The following is a 19,267-nucleotide window of genomic DNA, read 5'->3' as shown; positions in this document are numbered from 1 at the left end:
TCTCTTTCACTAATTCTTTCTTCTCTCTCTCTCACACTAATTCTTTCTTCTCTCACTCTCTCACACTAATTCTTTCTTCTCTCACTCTCTCACACTAATTCTTTCTTCTCTCTCTCTCACTAATTCTTTCTTCTCTCTCTCTCACACTAATTCTTTCTTCTCTCACTCTCTCACACTAATTCTTTCTTCTCTCTCTCTCACTAATTCTTTCTTCTCTCTCTCTCTCACTAATTCTTTCTTCTCTCTCTCTCACTAATTCTTTCTTCTCACTCTCTCTCACTAATTCTTTCTTCTCTCTCTCTCTCACTAATTCTTTCTTCTCTCTCGCTCACTAATTCTTTCTTCTCTCTCTCACTAATTCTTTATTCTCTCTCACTCACTAATTCTTTCTTCTCTCTCTCTCTCTCTCTCTCACACTAATTCTTTCTTGTCTCTCTCTCTCACTCACTAATTCTTTCTTCTCTCTCTCTCTCTCTCACACAGTAATTCTTTCTTCTCTCTCTCTCACTAATTCTTTCTTGTCTCTCTCTCACTCACTAATTCTTTCTTCTCTCTCTCTCACTAATTCTTTCTTGTCTCTCTCACTCACTAATTCTTTCTTCTCTCTCACTCACTAGGGTTAAGCAATTATGCTTAAAAATGAATGCTCTTACTAATACTGCGACAACTACTACTGCTAATATAGTATTACTACTACTTCTACTATAACCTTTGCGGTTGCTGCTATTACTACTACTGCTACTACTGCTACCATCAGTATTATTACTACCACTACTGCTATTACTACCACTGCTACTATTACTTATACGACAACTGCTACTGCTATCCATGCTACTAAAAGTAGTAATACTACTAATAATACTTCTACAACTTCTACTACTCCTACAAATATCACGACTACTACTACTAGTACTTATTCTAATGCTACTAATACTTCTACTAATAATACTTCTGCTACAACTTCTACTACTACAAATATCACCACTGATGAATTTTTTTAAGCCACAGAAACTGTTCAAATATCAAAATGTTCAGCTCTTTCAGGAGAGGTGTGATATGACTTTTCATATTTGTAATCTTTAAACTCTTTGAATTATTAAGCTTTTTGAAATTTGTTTTTGAATTGGATATCTATTTTCAGCAATGTTTCTGCGATTAATTTCAGTTTTCAGCATTCCAACGCATTTTCAGCAGGAAATGCTTTTTCTAGTTCTTAGTTATCTCTTCTTATAGAACAGTTTTTTGTAGTATTTTAATGACGTACTTTGTATTTGACGTACTTTATGAGTGAAGTATCAACACAAACAATAAAAGGAAGAAAACGCTCAATGATGAAACAAGAGAAACACTGATGAGACAAAGAAAGTCATAGAAAAGATTTTATTGACCAACAAAATGAAACTCATCACATGGAGTCAGGTTCAACATTTAAACTCTGATCCCAGATCAGCTGAGGCACCCTGAAGGCACCATGTGACCGACCTCAGAGACCAACACGGTGCCTTTCAAAATAAAAGACGCGTCAGTCACAGCGACAGGAACGTCTTTAGAGGCACTTCTAGTCTGAAACCACGGGTTCACATGGACATCACGCTCCACAAGAGACGTGACTGGAGCTGAACATCGACGTTCACGAGCTCATCTCAGGAAACGGATCATCTCTGGGACACAAGACGTCACCTGTAGAATAATGATCTGCTGTAATTACTATGAATCGATTCATCTGCAGACTGTTCTGTTGATTGTGTCCACAACCTTTGGTCTTTCGAATATGTTTAAGTGTAGAACACTATTGATCAGGTAGAAGTGGATATTGTTGTAATATTTGTTATATATTTATCTGAACAAAAGAGTAATTATCCAGGTTTAGTCTTCGTCTCAGTTCATATTTCTATTAACATTTATTAGCTCTTTATTAACCTGCTTCTTAATCAATAATTCGTTTTAATGAGCTTTATGTTGTTAATGATTAAAAATAACCACATTTGAAACCATTCACTCTGTCGTAGTGTTTCAGCTCCAGTCACAGAAGAGTTGATATTTAACTGTGAATGATTCGTGTCTGGTCCTCAAGCAGCATGAAGAAGACACTTCTTCTTCTCTGACACCAACTGTACACTCAGCTGTTACCAAACATCCTGAATAACCAACGCTAATGAACTGACACAGAAAAAAAAGCAGCAGTGCATTCTGGGGAATGTAGTGCCCTTTGCTGCAGCATTTTGGCACAAAAACAGGCAGAAGATGAGAACGTTGTGCAGCTTGTTACTTTAAGGCTGTTAAATCATCCAAACATTTAAAGTCTTCCTTCTCAGAAGCTCGTTAAAGACTCACACTAACGAGCTAATTAACACTAACGAGGCGTTAAGATGAACCGTGAACCTCTTCAGTTACACATATTTATGTTTAAAGTCTCATTTAGCCACAACTAACACAAACGTATGTATTCTTATTATTGTTGTTATTGTGAGCTCGTCTCTTCTTCTGTGGTGGTTTACGTGAGTCGTCACTACGCTGACGAGTATCTCAGGACGCCCACGCGGAGGAATTTTTGGTGTAATGAGGCCGCTATGGGCCAGTTTACGCCTGTGAGACAAGAGGCCGAGTTTATTCTACATCGAAGCGTAGAGAGAAAAATGAGTCTGGTCCAGGTCCCAGTAGCTGCTGCTGGTCCGGGTCCCAGTAGCTGCTGCTGGTCCCAGTGAAACAGGCTGAACTTCAGGAAGTCCTCTGGTCTACAGTTAAATATTCCCATCACTTCATCCATCAACACCAGTTACTGGTTACTGGTTATAATCTCACTACAGACACTCAAACAGATGGAAAGCACAGTGGTGCACAGGGTCTCCAGTGCCCCCCCCGGACCCCCTACTAAACTTAACAGGAAGCAGCAGTGTGTCGGTGAGTGGGAGGAGTCACCGGCTGGAGGGGGCGGGGCCTGCTGAAGGGGCCGGAGGTCACCGAGAAGAGCTCCTCTCTTTGCTGACGCAGTCGTCTCGACCGCTGACGTCTCCGTTGGCCGTCGCCCCGCAGGTCCGTCTCTTCTTCTTGCGGTGGGACACAGCGTCCTCAGAGCCCGACGCTGCCTGGGCGGGGGGGAGACAGAGTGTTCAGATGGGACATGTGTGGTGGTACAACATGTGTTATGTTACGAGTCCGTCACGTGTCGACACCTGTTGGCAGCTTCAGAACACCACATGTGAGCCTGACGGAGGGTTTAAATATATAAGTGCTGCTGACATTACTAGCTCTCCTCCTGTTGGTTAGCCGTTAGCGGTGCTGCTAACGTTACTAGCTCTCCTCCTGTTGCTTTAAACACTGATTTGTTGTTTACAATGAAACATGATCAGAGACAAGAAACACATGTTCTACTGAGTCAGTAACACTTTATTTCACTCTGATGGTTAACTGACATTGAGTAGTCAGCACCTTTTAAAGTCATTAAAAAAAAGACTCACTTTAATTATTTTCGACTGCCGACTGACTTTACCGGGACGCTGGAGGCTTGGTGTTGTTAGTATAAATTACCTCAGTGAGGGTTAGTGTGTGTGTGTTACATACATCAGAGTCGGAGTCAGACGAGCTGGAGGATGACGATGAAGAGTCACTGGAGCTGTCCGACGCGATGCCCGTTGACTCCTGAAGGTCCACTTTGTCCGCCAGCACCGCCAAGTCCGGTCTCTCCTGCTTCAGGACCCTGAAACCAGCAGCAAGAAAATGACCCCTTAGCGTTTCATCATAACTGTTGTTCTGCACTAAAGACGTGTTCTAGTTCTACTTCTAGTCATTATGGTTCTGTTTCATACAGGAGCAGGACTTTTATTTTGAAGTAAAAATGAAGACCACTGAGAGAAAAACATCCTAAAACTGTTTTGTGTTCAGACGATGAACAACAATCTCTTTTATTTCTTATATAACTAGAAATAAATAAATAAAACGGCCTCATCCCAAGAAAAATATCTGTTTCTTTAATTTCTCACTGTTCATGCTCTTCAATGAGACCTTCAATAGCGATAAAATATTTACTGGGGCTTTAGTATTGAGGTTTGTTGAGTTATTTTAGCAAATTACCTTTATTACAAATGAATGTTTTCATCGTCACTTAAAAGTTCAAAACTATTTCACAGAAAACGAATCCATTTTCTTCAGGAAGCAGAAGATGAAACGGTAAACTAGCCGTTAATGAAGAAGAGCAACGTTAATCTTTGCTGTGGATTAAAGTTAAATTGTTTCTGTATTTGAGAGACTTGCAGATGTCCTGGGACGAGTCTAATCTCTGGTTTCTTACCGGTACCACTTCCTGGAGAGTTTGGGTCGCCCGCGGACCGTTTTGTGCCACACGATGGGGAAGTTGGTCGTGCTGGCAAAGTTCTGAGTGACGGCGATCGTGGTGTCCATGTTGAGGACGACGTGCCACCAGCCGCCTGGAGACACACAGCGAGTGACCGTTAACAACAGGAAGGAAACACACAATGAAACACGCAGGGAAACAATGAATGACACAGTGAAACACGCGCAGTGAAACACAATGAATGACGCAGTGAAACACGCAGTGAATAGCGCAGTGAAACACGCAGTGAATAGCGCAGTGAAACACAGTGAATAGCGCAGTGAAACACAGTGAATAGCGCAGTGAATAGCGCAGTGAATAGCGCAGTGAAACGCAGTGAAACACACAGTGAATAGCACAGTGAAACGCAGTGAATAGCGCAGTGAAACACACAGTGAATAGTGCAGTGAATAGCGCAGTGAAACACGCAGTGAATAGCGCAGTGAAACACAGTGAATAGCGCAGTGAATAGCGCAGTGAAACACGCAGTGAATAGCGCAGTGAAACACGCAGTGAATAGCGCAGTGAAACGCAGTGAATAGCGCAGTGAAACGCAGTGAAACACACAGTGAATAGCACAGTGAAACGCAGTGAATAGCGCAGTGAAACACACAGTGAATAGCGCAGTGAAACACGCAGTGAATAGCGCAGTGAAACACGCAGTGAAACACGCAGTGAATAGCGCAGTGAAACACGCAGTGAATAGCGCAGTGAAACACGCAGTGAAACACGCAGTGAAACACGCAGTGAATAGCGCAGTGAAACATAGTGAATAGCGCAGTGAAACACAGTGAATAGCGCAGTGAAACACAGTGAATAGCGCAGTGAAACACAGTGAATAGCGCAGTGAATAGCGCAGTGAAACACGCAGTGAATAGCGCAGTGAAACACGCAGTGAATAGCGCAGTGAAACACAGTGAATAGCGCAGTGAATAGCGCAGTGAAACACGCAGTGAATAGCGCAGTGAAACACGCAGTGAATAGCGCAGTGAAACGCAGTGAATAGCGCAGTGAAACGCAGTGAAACACACAGTGAATAGCACAGTGAAACGCAGTGAATAGCGCAGTGAAACACACAGTGAATAGCGCAGTGAAACACGCAGTGAATAGCGCAGTGAAACACGCAGTGAAACACGCAGTGAATAGCGCAGTGAAACACGCAGTGAATAGCGCAGTGAAACACGCAGTGAAACACGCAGTGAAACACGCAGTGAATAGCGCAGTGAAACATAGTGAATAGCGCAGTGAAACACAGTGAATAGCGCAGTGAAACACAGTGAATAGCGCAGTGAAACACAGTGAATAGCGCAGTGAAACACAGTGAATAGCGCAGTGAAACATAGTGAATAGCGCAGTGAAACATAGTGAATAGCGCAGTGAAACGCGCAGTGAATAGCGCAGTGAAACACGCAGTGAATAGCGCAGTGAAACACAGTGAATAGCGCAGTGAAACACAGTGAATAGCGCAGTGAAACACAGTGAATAGCGCAGTGAAACACAGTGAATAGCGCAGTGAAACACAGTGAATAGCGCAGTGAAACATAGTGAATAGTGCAGTGAAACGCAGTGAATAGCGCAGTGAAACTCGCAGTGAAACACGCAGTGAATAGCGCAGTGAATAGCGCAGTGAAACACAGTGAATAGCGCAGTGAAACACAGTGAATAGCGCAGTGAAACACAGTGAATAGCGCAGTGAATAGCGCAGTGAAACACGCAGTGAAACACGCAGTGAAACACGCAGTGAAACACGCAGTGACACGTTACAATGATAAAGTCCTGGACTATATAATCTTTAAAAAAAAACATAAAAATACCCCAAAAAATACTTTTATATACATGAAACTTGGTAGAAACGGTGTGAAACACGTTCAGAAGCAGAAGATAGATCATATTGAAAATACTAAATGTCTAATGAGGAGATCCAGATGAAAATATTTGGTTTATTTACATCTGGGATAAAAAGAACACAGTATAAATGTGGTGAAAAGTGATGAGAAGTTACTTAATATCTGAATATCACACTTTAAACTATCTACACATTAAACCTTTTTTATAGCATCACATTACAAATATTTGTATACTGTTTTGTCAGTTTAAAGTGAAACTATACACAACAGCTGGTCTGTCATGTGCATTAAAGACATACCTCTCAGTCAGACAGGTGAAGTCTAAACCCAGTAGGTGAATCTGGGTTCTCTCTGTTGACACACCCTCTCCCGCTCTTCTTCACCTCACCTCATAGGGGACGAATAAGAATTAGAAAACAAAGTTTCATCACTGACCAGGCACAAAGACCGTCTCCCCGGGTCTCTGGAGGATCTCCAGCGGCGTGAACTCTGGAGGCCAGTTGGGCTGCTGCGTTCTGGGGTAAACCACGTTGAACCAGGTGATAGCCTCGTCCTGCTGGTTGCCCCCGTCCTCTCTGGACACTTTGATGAGCTCGCGTGGCGTGTTGGTGGGGAACAGACACCACCTCTTGTGTCCTTGAACCAGGGCGTTCCAGGCGCTGGTGCCCAGCGGGTCGATGTGGATGCCGGTGCCGGAGCGAGACGGGCCCATTACAAACCACCTGTGAGGAGACCAGAGGACCAACCGCCATTAAGAGGAGAACATCCTGTTCTTCTCCTCAACACTAAAACTCTTGGCTAGAGGTAGGGGTGTCACGGATCACAAACCTCACGGTTCGGATCACGGTTCAGGAGTCACGGTTCGGATCATTTTTCGGATCAACAAAGAAAAGGGGAGGAAACAAATATAACTTTGCTTTCCATTTATTAAAGAACTTCAAGAACACTTAAAGCAAAGAACTTTGGGCGATAGCCTTACATGAAAACAAAAATATTGAAGATGTCCAATTTGAAACAATATGAAATCCATAAATAAAAAATAAAACATTCAAGAATACTCAATTCTGATATCCTCGTCCTTTCATCACTACTGAAAGAAAGAAACAGCCAGTGAGCTTCCACTGTTTACACTGAACTGCTCAGCAACAACTTGGTCTGTGTTTACTTCCTGTCAGGTCATTCAAATACACAACAATGTTACATTACTGTGACATTTTCAAAAAGATGAGAATATCTCCATTGTCTGGGGAGAGGGTCGACCTTTCTGTGGTGACTGGAATATTATTGGGCCTCTCTAGCTTCACTCTGATGCTTCTGTCAGCACCTGAACCAGGTGTGTGTGTGTGTGACTCTCACAGAGGGGGCGTGTCTACAGCACCTGCCCCAGGTGTGTGTCTGTGTGTTGCTCACAGAGGGGGCGTGTCTACAGCGCCGGACTAAGAATCACTCCGCCGTGGTGAAAGCAGTCTCTGCAGTCTTGTCCTTCTCATAGAGGTCTGGAACAGCTTCACACTGAAGTGGGTGCGTGAGTGGATTTCGTAGCGTGGCTCAAGCATTTTAACCAGATTTAGAAATCCTTTGTTTTCTACACCGGAGTGTCCCCGTCGCTGACAGACGGGATGGTGTCTCTTCATGTGTGGACATGCCGATGTTTTGCCGTTGTCGTGTCTTTCTCTTTAAATAACGCCGACATACCGTAACGCTTCGTCCACCACCCTCATCCGTCATTATACGTTACAGGGAAGACAAAATGTTCCCAAACTTGCAACTTAAATGACGCCGCGGCTTCTGACGTTCCTCCGCTCGCCATGACGTCACCGTTAAATGCTTCTAAGCTGCTCCGTTCACTGAACACACTCCTGCTTTATGTCTGTTCACTGACACTCTGCACTGATATTCGGGGACTTGTTACTTGAAAAGGAACAGCAGCAGTAGAACTTTACACACTATGACGATTACACTGTAAAAAAAAAAAAAATACTGGATTGATCCGCGGTTCACAAGTGATCCGAACCGTGAGGGCTGATCCCAACGGATCACGGATCGATCCGTGATCCGTGACACCACTAGCTAGAGGTGTAAATAAAGTTTGACGTTAACCATCAGAGTGTAAATAAAGTTTAACGTTAAACATCAGAGTGTAAATAAAGTTTAACGTTAACCATCAGAGTGTAAATAAAGTTTAACGTTAACCATCAGAGTGTAAATAAAGTTTAACGTTAACCATCAGAGTGTAAATAAAGTTTAACGTTAACCATCAGAGTGTAAATAAAGTTTAACGTTAACCATCAGAGTGTAAATAAAGTTTGACGTTAACCATCAGAGTGTAAATAAAGTTTAACGTTAACCATCAGAGTGTAAATAAAGTTTAACGTTAACCATCAGAGTGTAAATAAAGTTTAACGTTAACCATCAGAGTGTAAATAAAGTTTAACGTTAAACATCAGAGTGTGAATAAAGTTCATCGTTAACCATCAGAGTGTAAATAAAGTTTAACGTTAACCATCAGAGTGTAAATAAAGTTTGACGTTAACCATCAGAGTGTAAATAAAGTTTAACGTTAACCATCAGAGTGTAAATAAAGTTTAACGTTAACCATCAGAGTGTAAATAAAGTTTAACGTTAAACATCAGAGTGTGAATAAAGTTCATCGTTAACCATCAGAGTGTAAATAAAGTTTAACGTTAAACATCAGAGTGTGAATAAAGTTCATCGTTAACCACCAGAGTGTAAATAAAGTTTAACGTTAACCATCAGAGTGTAAATAAAGTTTAACGTTAAACATCAGAGTGTGAATAAAGTTCATCGTTAACCATCAGAGTGTAAATAAAGTTTAACGTTAACCATCAGAGTGTAAATAAAGTTTAACGTTGACCATCAGAGTGTAAATAAAGTTTAACGTTAACCATCAGAGTGTAAATAAAGTTTAACGTTAACCATCAGAGTGTAAATAAAGTTTAACGTTAACCATCAGAGTGTAAATAAAGTTTAACGTTAACCATCAGAGTGTAAATAAAGTTTAACGTTAACCATCAGAGTGTAAATAAAGTTTAACGTTAACCATCAGAGTGTAAATAAAGTTTGACGTTAACCATCAGAGTGTAAATAAAGTTTAACGTTAACCATCAGAGTGTAAATAAAGTTTAACGTTAACCATCAGAGTGTAAATAAAGTTTGACGTTAACCATCAGAGTGTAAATAAAGTTTAACGTTAACCATCAGAGTGTAAATAAAGTTTAACGTTAACCATCAGAGTGTAAATTAAGTTTAACGTTAACCATCAGAGTGTAAATAAAGTTTAACGTTAACCATCAGAGTGTGAATAAAGTTTAACGTTAACCATCAGAGTGTAAATAAAGTTTAACGTTAACCATCAGAGTGTATATAAAGTTTAACGTTAAACTTTATTCACACTCTGATGGTTAACGTTAAACTTTATTCACACTCTGATGGTTAACGTTAACCATCAGAGTGTAAATAAAGTTTAACGTTAACCATCAGAGTGTAAATAAAGTTTAACGTTAACCATCAGAGTGTGAATAAAGTTCATCGTTAACCATCAGAGTGTAAATAAAGTTTAACGTTAACAATCAGAGTGTAAATAAAGTTTATCGTTAACCATCAGAGTGTAAATAAAGTTTAACGTTGACCATCAGAGTGTAAATAAAGTTTAACGTTAACCATCAGAGTGTAAATAAAGTTTATCGTTAACCATCAGAGTGTAAATAAAGTTTAACGTTAACCATCAGAGTGTAAATAAAGTTTATCGTTAACCATCAGAGTGTAAATAAAGTTTAACGTTAACCATCAGAGTGTAAATAAAGTTTAACGTTAACCATCAGAGTGTAAATAAAGTTTAACGTTAACCATCAGAGTGTAAATACAGTTTAACGTTAACCATCAGAGTGTAAATAAAGTTTAACGTTAACCATCAGAGTGTAAATAAAGTTTAACGTTGACCATCAGAGTGTAAATAAAGTTTAACGTTAACCATCAGAGTGTAAATAAAGTTTAACGTTAACCATCAGAGTGTAAATAAAGTTTAACGTTAACCATCAGAGTGTAAATAAAGTTTAACGTTAACCATCAGAGTGTAAATAAAGTTTAACGTTAACCATCAGAGTGTAAATAAAGTTTAACGTTAACCATCAGAGTGTAAATAAAGTTTAACGTTAACCATCAGAGTGTAAATAAAGTTTAACGTTAACCATCAGAGTGTAAATAAAGTGTTACTGACTCAGTAGAACATGTGTTTCTAGTCTCTGATCATGTTTCATTGTAAACAACCAATCAGTGTTTAAACCAGGCATGGGCAAACTACGGGCCGCGGGCCAAATACGGCGCGTTGGGCTTTTTAATCCGGCCCGTCAAATGTTGGTACAAAATTGTCCAAATTGTAGTAAAGGCCGCATTCATTTAGCCTTTTTCCTGCAATACCCAGCGTTTCAGTTGATCCCCGTACCACGTACGTGGCTAACTGAGTTAGCCGGATACTTTTCAGGATAAGATGACATAAATCAGGCTTTTCGGTTCCACGAAGCAAGTTTGGCAAAATCACCATGGCAACACATCCAAAAGCTTGAACCTGCTCCAGCGCAGGCTCAGTGAAGGGAGCTGGATAAGCTGCCACTCCCCCGGAAAACATGGCCGCTCCCGTCACATACGGTAGTCTGATGCGCTTGCGCATATACTGGGGGTTATACGGGAGTTGATGAAATGCATGTAAAGTGAGACACACGTGATCCTTAAAGCAGCGGAGCAAACTAAGAAGCCTCTGTTGCATTAATGTGCAGCTCCCTTCCTCAGAGATCCACTGATGAAGGAGGATATTAGTTAGATGAGCGTTTTATAGGGAGAGACTTCTTCCACATCGCCAAGATCCGTCATCACATCACGATGACTTCCTGTACGAGCGCTGTCCATTCTGCCCACAAGGAATCATTTCTTTCCAGAGCTTCTGGAGCAGACATTGAACACCACACTGCCTGTCCCACAGACTGGATGCAGCCTTGAGCTGTTGTGCGAGTGCTGCGTTGTTGTAGTGTCGGCGATGCGGAGAACATGGGGAAAGCCGCTGCATGCCGCGCTGTTGGTCAAGTTGATTTGGCGCTTAATAAACTTACGGATGTGTTCATGACGTCACCATGGCACATATTGTGCTGACTCAGCATTCTGAGTCATGTGTGTGTGCTTAGTGTGTACTTGCTCATGGTCTTGACTTCCTCACATGCGTTCATGATCATCTCCTGCTCGTCAGCGGAGAACAAAGAGGCTCTTTCTGTGACTTTATTTCACATTGGACTGTTAGAACATCATGGTTTGGGTGATCCACGCTTCCCCCTTTAGAAGTAGGACGGGCACGCGCAACCATCCTGATCCTGATCGTCTGGGTCGCATTAAGTGTTTGAGAGGATCCGCCTCGGAGAAAGCGAGACAGCCTGACTTCAATCATCTCGTTAGTTTAAGCTGCTAATCGGACATTTGATCGACTGAGTGAACCACTACGAGGAACGGGTCTGATTCATTTAACATGGACAACTGATTACAGGTGTTGCTGAGCTTGTTGTCTTTACTAGCAGCTGTTGTTCAGGTAAAGTCTGCATAGTTACGGAGGAAGCAGCTGTTAGTGGAGCGATTAGTGATCAGCGTGTCTAGTAAACTCTATGTGTAAGTGTTGATTTTAAAGTACATTTGATGTGTGTGAGTGTGAGAGAGAGGCAGACCTGCAGCACTGTAACTAACGTTAAGTCTGAAAAATAAAACTTCTAAAACTTTCCACGAACTATTGTTTAGCTAAGCAACCAATCTACTTCCTGTTTACACGGCACCCATGTGCACGCCCAGTGTACGCGAATAGTCACGTGATATTCGTTTTCAGGCGTTTTAGTGTGGACGAGATAGTCTCTAAAACTATGAAGAAACGCCATGTGGACGAAGATCGTTTTTGTTTTAAAACGAATTTCGACTCCCTTAAACTGCACGAGTTCTATGCTTCACTACTGCTACTGCTACTACTACTACTACTACTGCTACTACTACTACTACTACTACTACTACTGGCCCGGCTGTCTGTCAAATGTTAAAGCTCAAAGTGGCTCCTGAGCCAAACGGTTTGCCCACCGCTGGGTTAAACCAACAGGAGATGTTTTCACATGAATATTAAACGGATATTAGAGATGAATCATGAGAACACGAGCTCTAAGCAGGAACGTTTACTGAACAGATAAACCAACTTGTAGGGAGGTCTGCGCTTCTCTCCTGCAAACTGGAACAAGTCGTCCCTGAAGAAGACCGGGACCTGGTAGTCCTCCAGCAGCTTCCTGCGTTTGGCGTGTTCACCGTAGCTGCTGTCGAAGATGTAGAGCGGGCTGTCGTCCCTGGTGGTCTCCAGGTACTCCATGTAGTACTTCATCTTCATCTTCACAGAGTAGCCGTCGTTGTCCTCGCCGCACTTGAACTTCTGGTTGCGGTACTTGCGTTTGAGGCGCTCCAAGGTCCACTTCTCGCGGGCGGGCCAGCTCTCCTGGCAGCTCTGCAGAACCACGGGTCTGTAGGGTCGCTCGAACCGCCGGATGAACTCATCGGGACTGAGGTGGAGGGCGTCCACGCGCTCTACGTTGTCCTGAAAACACAGCACATAAACGGGTCCAGAATCAGACAGTCTTCTGTCCATCTGGATGACAACACAGTCTCTCCTATAAGACACTTAATATATGAGCCACATGTCCAGCTTCCATCTTGTTTTGGTTAGAAAATGGGAGTCATAGCATCAGAACATCTGTACGTGTAGTTAAGAGTTCTGTCTCTGCTGAAAGTAGAAGATATCTGACAAACCACTGACAGCTGGTCCCATTGACACTCATCAAAACCACAATGTTCGATCTCACTGCATTTACAGGATATTAAAGCTCATGCATTGTTTTATATCAGACTGTTAATCTAGAGCCTTGTCTTCAGCAGTGTACGTTTTACTACTCTCCCATTTTAAATTTAAACTTAAAGTTTGAGACAAAGAGAGAGGGAAAGACAGAGACAGACAGAAAGTGACAGAAAGAGACAAAGACAAAGCGAGAGAAAGACAGACGCGATAATGTCACGTGACGTGTCTACGTGACCAGCTGCACTCCTGCTGTTAGCTGCGGCAGGCTAGCTCATGTTAGCTTTAGCTCTGCTATGCTAACATTGACAAGTTTTACCTTCACGCTGCGGTGCGACACGTCGAAAGACTCGTGATAGTCGTGTTTTATCCAGTCTAGCGAGTCCTTCAGTTCGGGTCTGGCGCTCCGTTTCGCCTCTTTAATCCTCTTCTTACTTTTATGGTTCATTTCTCCTCTGTTATCTTAAGTATAAAGATATAAGCTAGCTAGCTATCGCGCTAACTGTAGAAACACATTCAACAAGCCGGCTAACTGCACTGTTCTGACAGTCTCTCCTTGTTTATTAGACCCACACGTTGGTTAATGAGTTAAACACACGTCCTTGTTGGATCTTTACCAACTAATGTGATGACACTTTAAAAAAACCTTCCCGGTCGACACACTGATAAATTCCTAGTAAGAGAAGGTAGCTGGCTAGCGTGCAACAACAATGCTGGACGTGTGTAGCGCCCGCCCCTTTTTTCCGGAAAGCAAAGGTCATTGGCTAAAGCGCCCGCGAGAGCAGAACTTTTATTGGATGGGATATAGATTGAGCCTTCCCGCCTCTGTCTTTTACGAACTAATATTATTCATAAAATATGAGCCAGTTGTTTTGTTTTGTGTTTTGTTTCTTATTTTTTTTCTTTATTTTGTATTTTATAAACGCTAAGTACAACTAGACAGCCGAATTCACACTCCAGACCAGCTGGTGGCGGGAATGCACCAATTCATTCTTTACCAACCACCAATAAACCTGAAAGAAGAAGAAGAAGAGCCTTCCCGCCTGGCATTTACGTGATTTTGATTGGCTGTTAACGCGTCTTCTTCTTCCTTTCGTTATAGTCGACACGGAAGTCGGTGTTAGCATAGCCGCTAGCGATATAATGTCAACCATTATAATGGACCACAGTGGAGCAGAAACACCGAGCATAGCATACAAAGTGTTCACGTTTAAAGACAAGAAGACAAACACGCAGGATTCTCTTTCTGTCTCCATACCCGAGGTACATATACTATATCAAATATATATTACTATACTTCAGATACAGCTGTTGTTTACAGACATCTGTGTGAGACTGACTTCAACATGATATATATCAGACAGATCAATCAGTAATAAAGTTAGTGCTGTGTTGGTCTGTCATAGAATCAAGGCGCTGACGCCTGAAAAATATGTGAATTTAAGTTTAATTTGTGAATATAAATAGTTTGCATCCTAGAAGAACGAGCAGAGTCTATATGTGATGTATTAAAGTCCTCTCTTTAATTCGGCATACATCTAGTACCCTAATATGCATTTATAGAAATACATCATACATAATACATGATTATATAAATATGGTTACTGCAAGATGCATGCCAGTATCCTGTGCCTGTGAAGAGTTGTGACTCGTGTGATGCTCTCAGGTTCTGGATCCACATTATGGGATGTATGTGTGGCCCTGTGCTGTGGTGCTGGCTCAGTATCTATGGAAGCACAGAGAGGAGCTGAGAGACAAGACAGTGCTGGAGGTGATAAGAACTATTATTATCATATATATATATATTAATATAGATATTGTTGATAAAATTAGCTATATTAATATATATATATATATATATTATATATTATATATTATATATATATACAAATATATATAATATATAATATATAATATATATATATTAATATATATAATATATAATATATATATTAATATAGATATATATATATTATATATAATATATATTATATATAATATATATATATTAATATATATTATATATTATATATATATTAATATATATTATATATTATATATATATATTAATATATATTATATATATAGTATATATTATATATATATGATATATATATATATATATCATATATATATATATATATATAATATAAATATATATTTATTTATATATATAAATATACATAAGAAGAATAACTAGTTTTTTATTTCATAGTTTGGGATCTGAGCGGCCATCTTTAAATCTCTGTCTCTCTCTCTGTCTCTCTCTCTCTCTCTCTGTCTCTCTCTCTCTCTGTCTCTCTCTCTCTCTGTCTCTCTCTCTCTCTCTCTCTCTCTCTGTCTCTCTCTGTCTCTCTCTGTCTCTCTCTCTCTCTGTCTCTCTCTCTCTGTCTCTCTCTGTCTCTCTCTCTCTCTCTCTCTCTGTCTCTGTCTCTGTCTCTGTCTCTCTCTGTCTCTCAGCTCGGTGCAGGTGTGAGTCTACCAGGTGTGGTGGCCTCCAGGTGTGGGGCGAAGGTGTTCCTGTCTGACGGCGCTGAGACTCCTCTGTGTCTGGAGAACTGCAGACGCAGCTGTGAGGCCAACGGTCTCCGTGAGGTGGGCGTGTCCTCCCTCACCTGGGGGGAGGTCTCACCTGAGCTGCTCCTGCTGCCCCAGCTGGACGTCGTCTTGGGATCGGACGTGTTCTATGAGCCACAGGGTCGGTTTCTCTAACGTCCCGGTGATTAAAGGTCCCGGTCATTAAACGTCCCGGTGATTAAAGGTCCCGGTCATTAAACGTCCCTGTGACTAAACGTCCCCGTCATTAAACGTCCCCGTGACTAAACGTCCCCGTGACTAAACGTCCCAGTGACTAAACGTCCCCGTCATTAAACGTCCCTGTGACTAAACGTCCCCGTCATTAAACGTCCCCGTGACTAAACGTCCCTGTGACTAAACGTCCCCGTCATTAAACGTCCCTGTGACTAAACGTCCCGGTGATTAAACGTCCCCGTGACTAAACGTCCCGGTGATTAAACGTCCCGGGGACTAAAGGTCCCGGGGACTAAACGTCCCGGTGATTAAACGTCCCGGGGACTAAAGGTCCCGGTGACTAAACGTCCCGGTGATTAAACGTCCCGGGGACTAAAGGTCCCGGTGACTAAACGTCCCCGTCATTAAACGTCCCCGTGACTAAACGTCCCGGTGATTAAACGTCCGGGGGACTAAAGGTCCCGGTGACTAAACGTCCCCGTCATTAAACGTCCCCGTGACTAAACGTCCCGGTGATTAAACGTCCGGGGGACTAAAGGTCCCGGTGACTAAACGTCCCGGTGATTAAAGGTCCCGGTGATTAAAGGTCCCGGGGACTAAAGGTCCCGGTGACTAAACGTCCCCGTCATTAAACGTCCCCGTGACTAAACGTCCCGGTGATTAAACGTCCGGGGGACTAAAGGTCCCGGTGACTAAACGTCCCGGTGATTAAAGGTCCCGGGGACTAAAGGTCCCGGTGACTAAACGTCCCGGGGACTAAATGTCCCGGGGACTAAACGTCCCGGGGACTAAAGGTCCCGGGGACTAAAGGTCCCGGGGACTAAAGGTCCCGGTGACTAAACGTCCCGGTGATTAAAGGTCCCGGGGACTAAAGGTCCCGGTGACTAAACGTCCCGGGGACTAAACGTCCCGGAGACTAAAGGTCCCGGGGACTAAATGTCCCGGGGACTAAACGTCCCGGGGACTAAAGGTCCCGGTGACTAAAGGTCCCGGTGACTAAAGGTCCCGGTGACTAAACGTCCCGTTGATTAAACGTCCCGTTGACTAAAGGTCCCGGTGACTAAAGGTCCCGGTGACTAAACGTCCCGGTGACTAAAGGTCCCGGTGACTAAACGTCCCGGTGATTAAAGGTCCCGGTGACTAAACGTCCCGGTGATTAAAGGTCCCGGTGACTAAACGTCCCGGTGATTAAAGGTCCCGGTGACTAAACGTCCCGGTGATTAAAGGTCCCGGTGACTAAAGGTCCCGGTGACTAAACGTCCCGGTGACTAAAGGTCCCGGTGATTAAAGATCCCGGTGATTAAAGGTCCCGGTGACTAAACGTCCCGGTGATTAAACGTCCCGGTGACTAAAGATCCCGGGGACTAAACGTCCCGGTGATTAAAGGTCCCGGTGATTAAACGTCCCGGTGACTAAAGGTCCCGGTGACTAAACGTCCCGGTGACTAAACGTCCCGGTGATTAAAGGTCCCGGTGACTAAACGTCCCGGTGATTAAAGGTCCCGGTGACTAAAGGTCCCGGGATCTTTAGTCTCCGGGACGTACAGTCATCACCGTTGGCCTGTGTGACCTGTGGTCCTGTTTTCAGATTTTGAAGACGTCCTCCTGACTGTTGCTGTCCTTCTGAGGAGGAACCCCAGAGCTCAGTTCTGGACCACATACCAGGAGAGGAGGTACACCATCACACTGACAATACGCCTAAAGTACACATAAAGTACCTAAAGTACACATCTGGAGGTACTTGTACTTCACTCGAGGCTTTGCTCCTGACCGTAGATTCAAATGTGTGGTTTGTTTTAACCTTCTTCCTCCTCTTCTGCCTCCGCCTCTTCCTCCTCCTCCTCTTCATCTTGTCTCAGTGCTGATTGGTCGATTGAAGCTCTGCTCCACAGGTGGGATCTGAAGTGTGTCGACGTTGGTCTGGACTCATTCGATGCAGATGAAGCTGAGCTGGCTGGATCCGGTCTACCAGGAAACCACAGCGTCCTCATGATGGTCATCAGCGCGAGGACGGAGGACACGTCATGTGACACGTGATCCTCAGCGTCCATGTTTGAAAACATGCACGAAGGAGAGGACGGAGGAGAGGACGGACAAAGGAGAGGACAAAGGAGAGGACGGAGGAGAGGACAGAGGAGAGGACGGACAAAGGAGAGGACGGAGGAGAGGACAGACAAAGGAGAGGACGGAGGAGAGGACAGAGGAGAGGACGGACAAAGGAGAGGACGGAGGAGAGGACAGACAAAGGAGAGGACGGAGGAGAGGACAGACAAAGGAGAGGACGGAGGAGAGGACGGAGGAGAGGACGGACAAAGGAGAGGACGGAGGAGAGGACAGACAAAGGAGAGGACGGAGGAGAGGACAGACAAAGGAGAGGACGGAGGAGAGGACAGGACAGAGGATAGGACAGACAAAGGAGAGGACGGAGGAGAGGACGGACAAAGGAGAGGACAGAGGAGAGGACAGACAAAGGAGAGGACGGAGAGGACAGAGGAGATGACAAAGGAGAGGACAGAGGACAAAGGAGAGGACAGAGGAGATGGGAGAGGACAGACGAGAGGACAGAGGAGAGGACGGACAAAGGAGAGGACGGAGGAGAGGACAGACAAAGGAGAGGACGGAGGAGAGGACAGAGGAGAGGACGGAGGAGAGGACAGGACAGAGGATAGGACAGACAAAGGAGAGGACGGAGGAGAGGACGGACAAAGGAGAGGACAGAGGATAGGACAGACAAAGGAGAGGACTGAGGAGAGGACGGAGGAGAGGACAGAGGAGATGACAAAGGAGAGGACAGAGGAGAGGACAGAGGAGAGGACAGAGGACAAAGGAGATGGGAGAGGACAGACGAGAGGACAGATGACAAAGGAGAGGACAGAGGAGATGGGAGAGGACAGAGGAGAGGACAGACGAGAGGACAGAGGAGATGACAAAGGAGAGGACAGAGGACAAAGGAGAGGACAGAGGAGATGACAGAGGAGAGGACAAAGGAGAGGACAGAGGAGAGGACAAAGGAGAGGACAGAGGAGATGACAGAGGAGAGGACAGAGGAGAAGACAAAGGAGATGACAGAGGAGAGGACAGAGGAGATGACAGAGGAGAGGGCAGAGGAGAGGACAGAGGAGATGACAGAGGAGATGACAGAGGAGAGGACAAAGGAGAGGACAAAGGAGAGGACAGAGGAGAGGACAGAGGAGATGACAGAGGAGATGACAGAGGAGAGGACAAAGGAGAGGACAGAGGAGAGGACAGAGGAGATGACAGAGGAGATGACAGAGGAGAGGACAAAGGAGAGGACAAAGGAGAGGACAGAGGAGAGGACAAAGGAGATGACAAAGGAGAGGACAGAGGAGAGGACAGAGGAGAGGACAGAGGAGAGGACAGAGGAGATGACAGAGGAGAGGACAGAGGGGAGGACAAAGGAGAGGACAGAGGAGAGGACAGAGGAGAGGACAGTGGTTTTAAA

General features: G+C 43.7%; 2 protein-coding genes across 3 annotated transcripts; one reads left to right on the top strand and one right to left on the bottom strand.

The window, feature by feature from the left end:
* Window positions 1–1,362: 1,362 nt before the first annotated feature.
* On the bottom strand, window positions 1,363–13,748 carry jmjd6 (jumonji domain containing 6, arginine demethylase and lysine hydroxylase). Of its 2 annotated transcripts, XM_079282094.1 has the most exons (7): window positions 13,374–13,748; window positions 12,411–12,799; window positions 6,613–6,899; window positions 4,289–4,424; window positions 3,562–3,697; window positions 2,920–3,086; window positions 1,363–1,680 (listed from the first exon to the last, which is right to left on the bottom strand). In XM_079282094.1, exons 1-6 carry the CDS (start codon window positions 13,500–13,502, stop codon window positions 2,958–2,960), a joined length of 1,206 nt encoding a protein of 401 aa, XP_079138220.1. In that variant the 5' UTR covers window positions 13,503–13,748; the 3' UTR covers window positions 1,363–1,680; window positions 2,920–2,957. The 2 variants fall into 2 exon arrangements, with proteins under 2 accessions (XP_079138220.1, XP_079138219.1); XM_079282093.1 differs by having other exon boundaries at window positions 1,363–3,086.
* A 464-nt stretch (window positions 13,749–14,212) lies between these two features.
* mettl23 (methyltransferase 23, arginine) lies at window positions 14,213–18,018 on the top strand (the record flags this gene model as incomplete). Its single annotated transcript, XM_079282123.1, has 5 exons — window positions 14,213–14,317; window positions 14,721–14,825; window positions 15,515–15,752; window positions 17,393–17,477; window positions 17,664–18,018. 5 exons carry the CDS (start codon window positions 14,213–14,215, stop codon window positions 17,839–17,841), a joined length of 711 nt encoding a protein of 236 aa, XP_079138249.1. The 3' UTR covers window positions 17,842–18,018.
* Between the last annotated feature and the right edge of the window lie 1,249 nt (window positions 18,019–19,267).

Source organism: Melanostigma gelatinosum, assembly GCF_949748355.1.
Source record: "Melanostigma gelatinosum genome assembly, chromosome: 13".
Lineage (NCBI taxonomy): Eukaryota > Metazoa > Chordata > Actinopteri > Perciformes > Zoarcidae > Melanostigma > Melanostigma gelatinosum.
The sequence above is the reverse complement of the archived record's forward strand: the minus strand, read 5'-3'. Positions and strand labels throughout refer to the sequence as shown.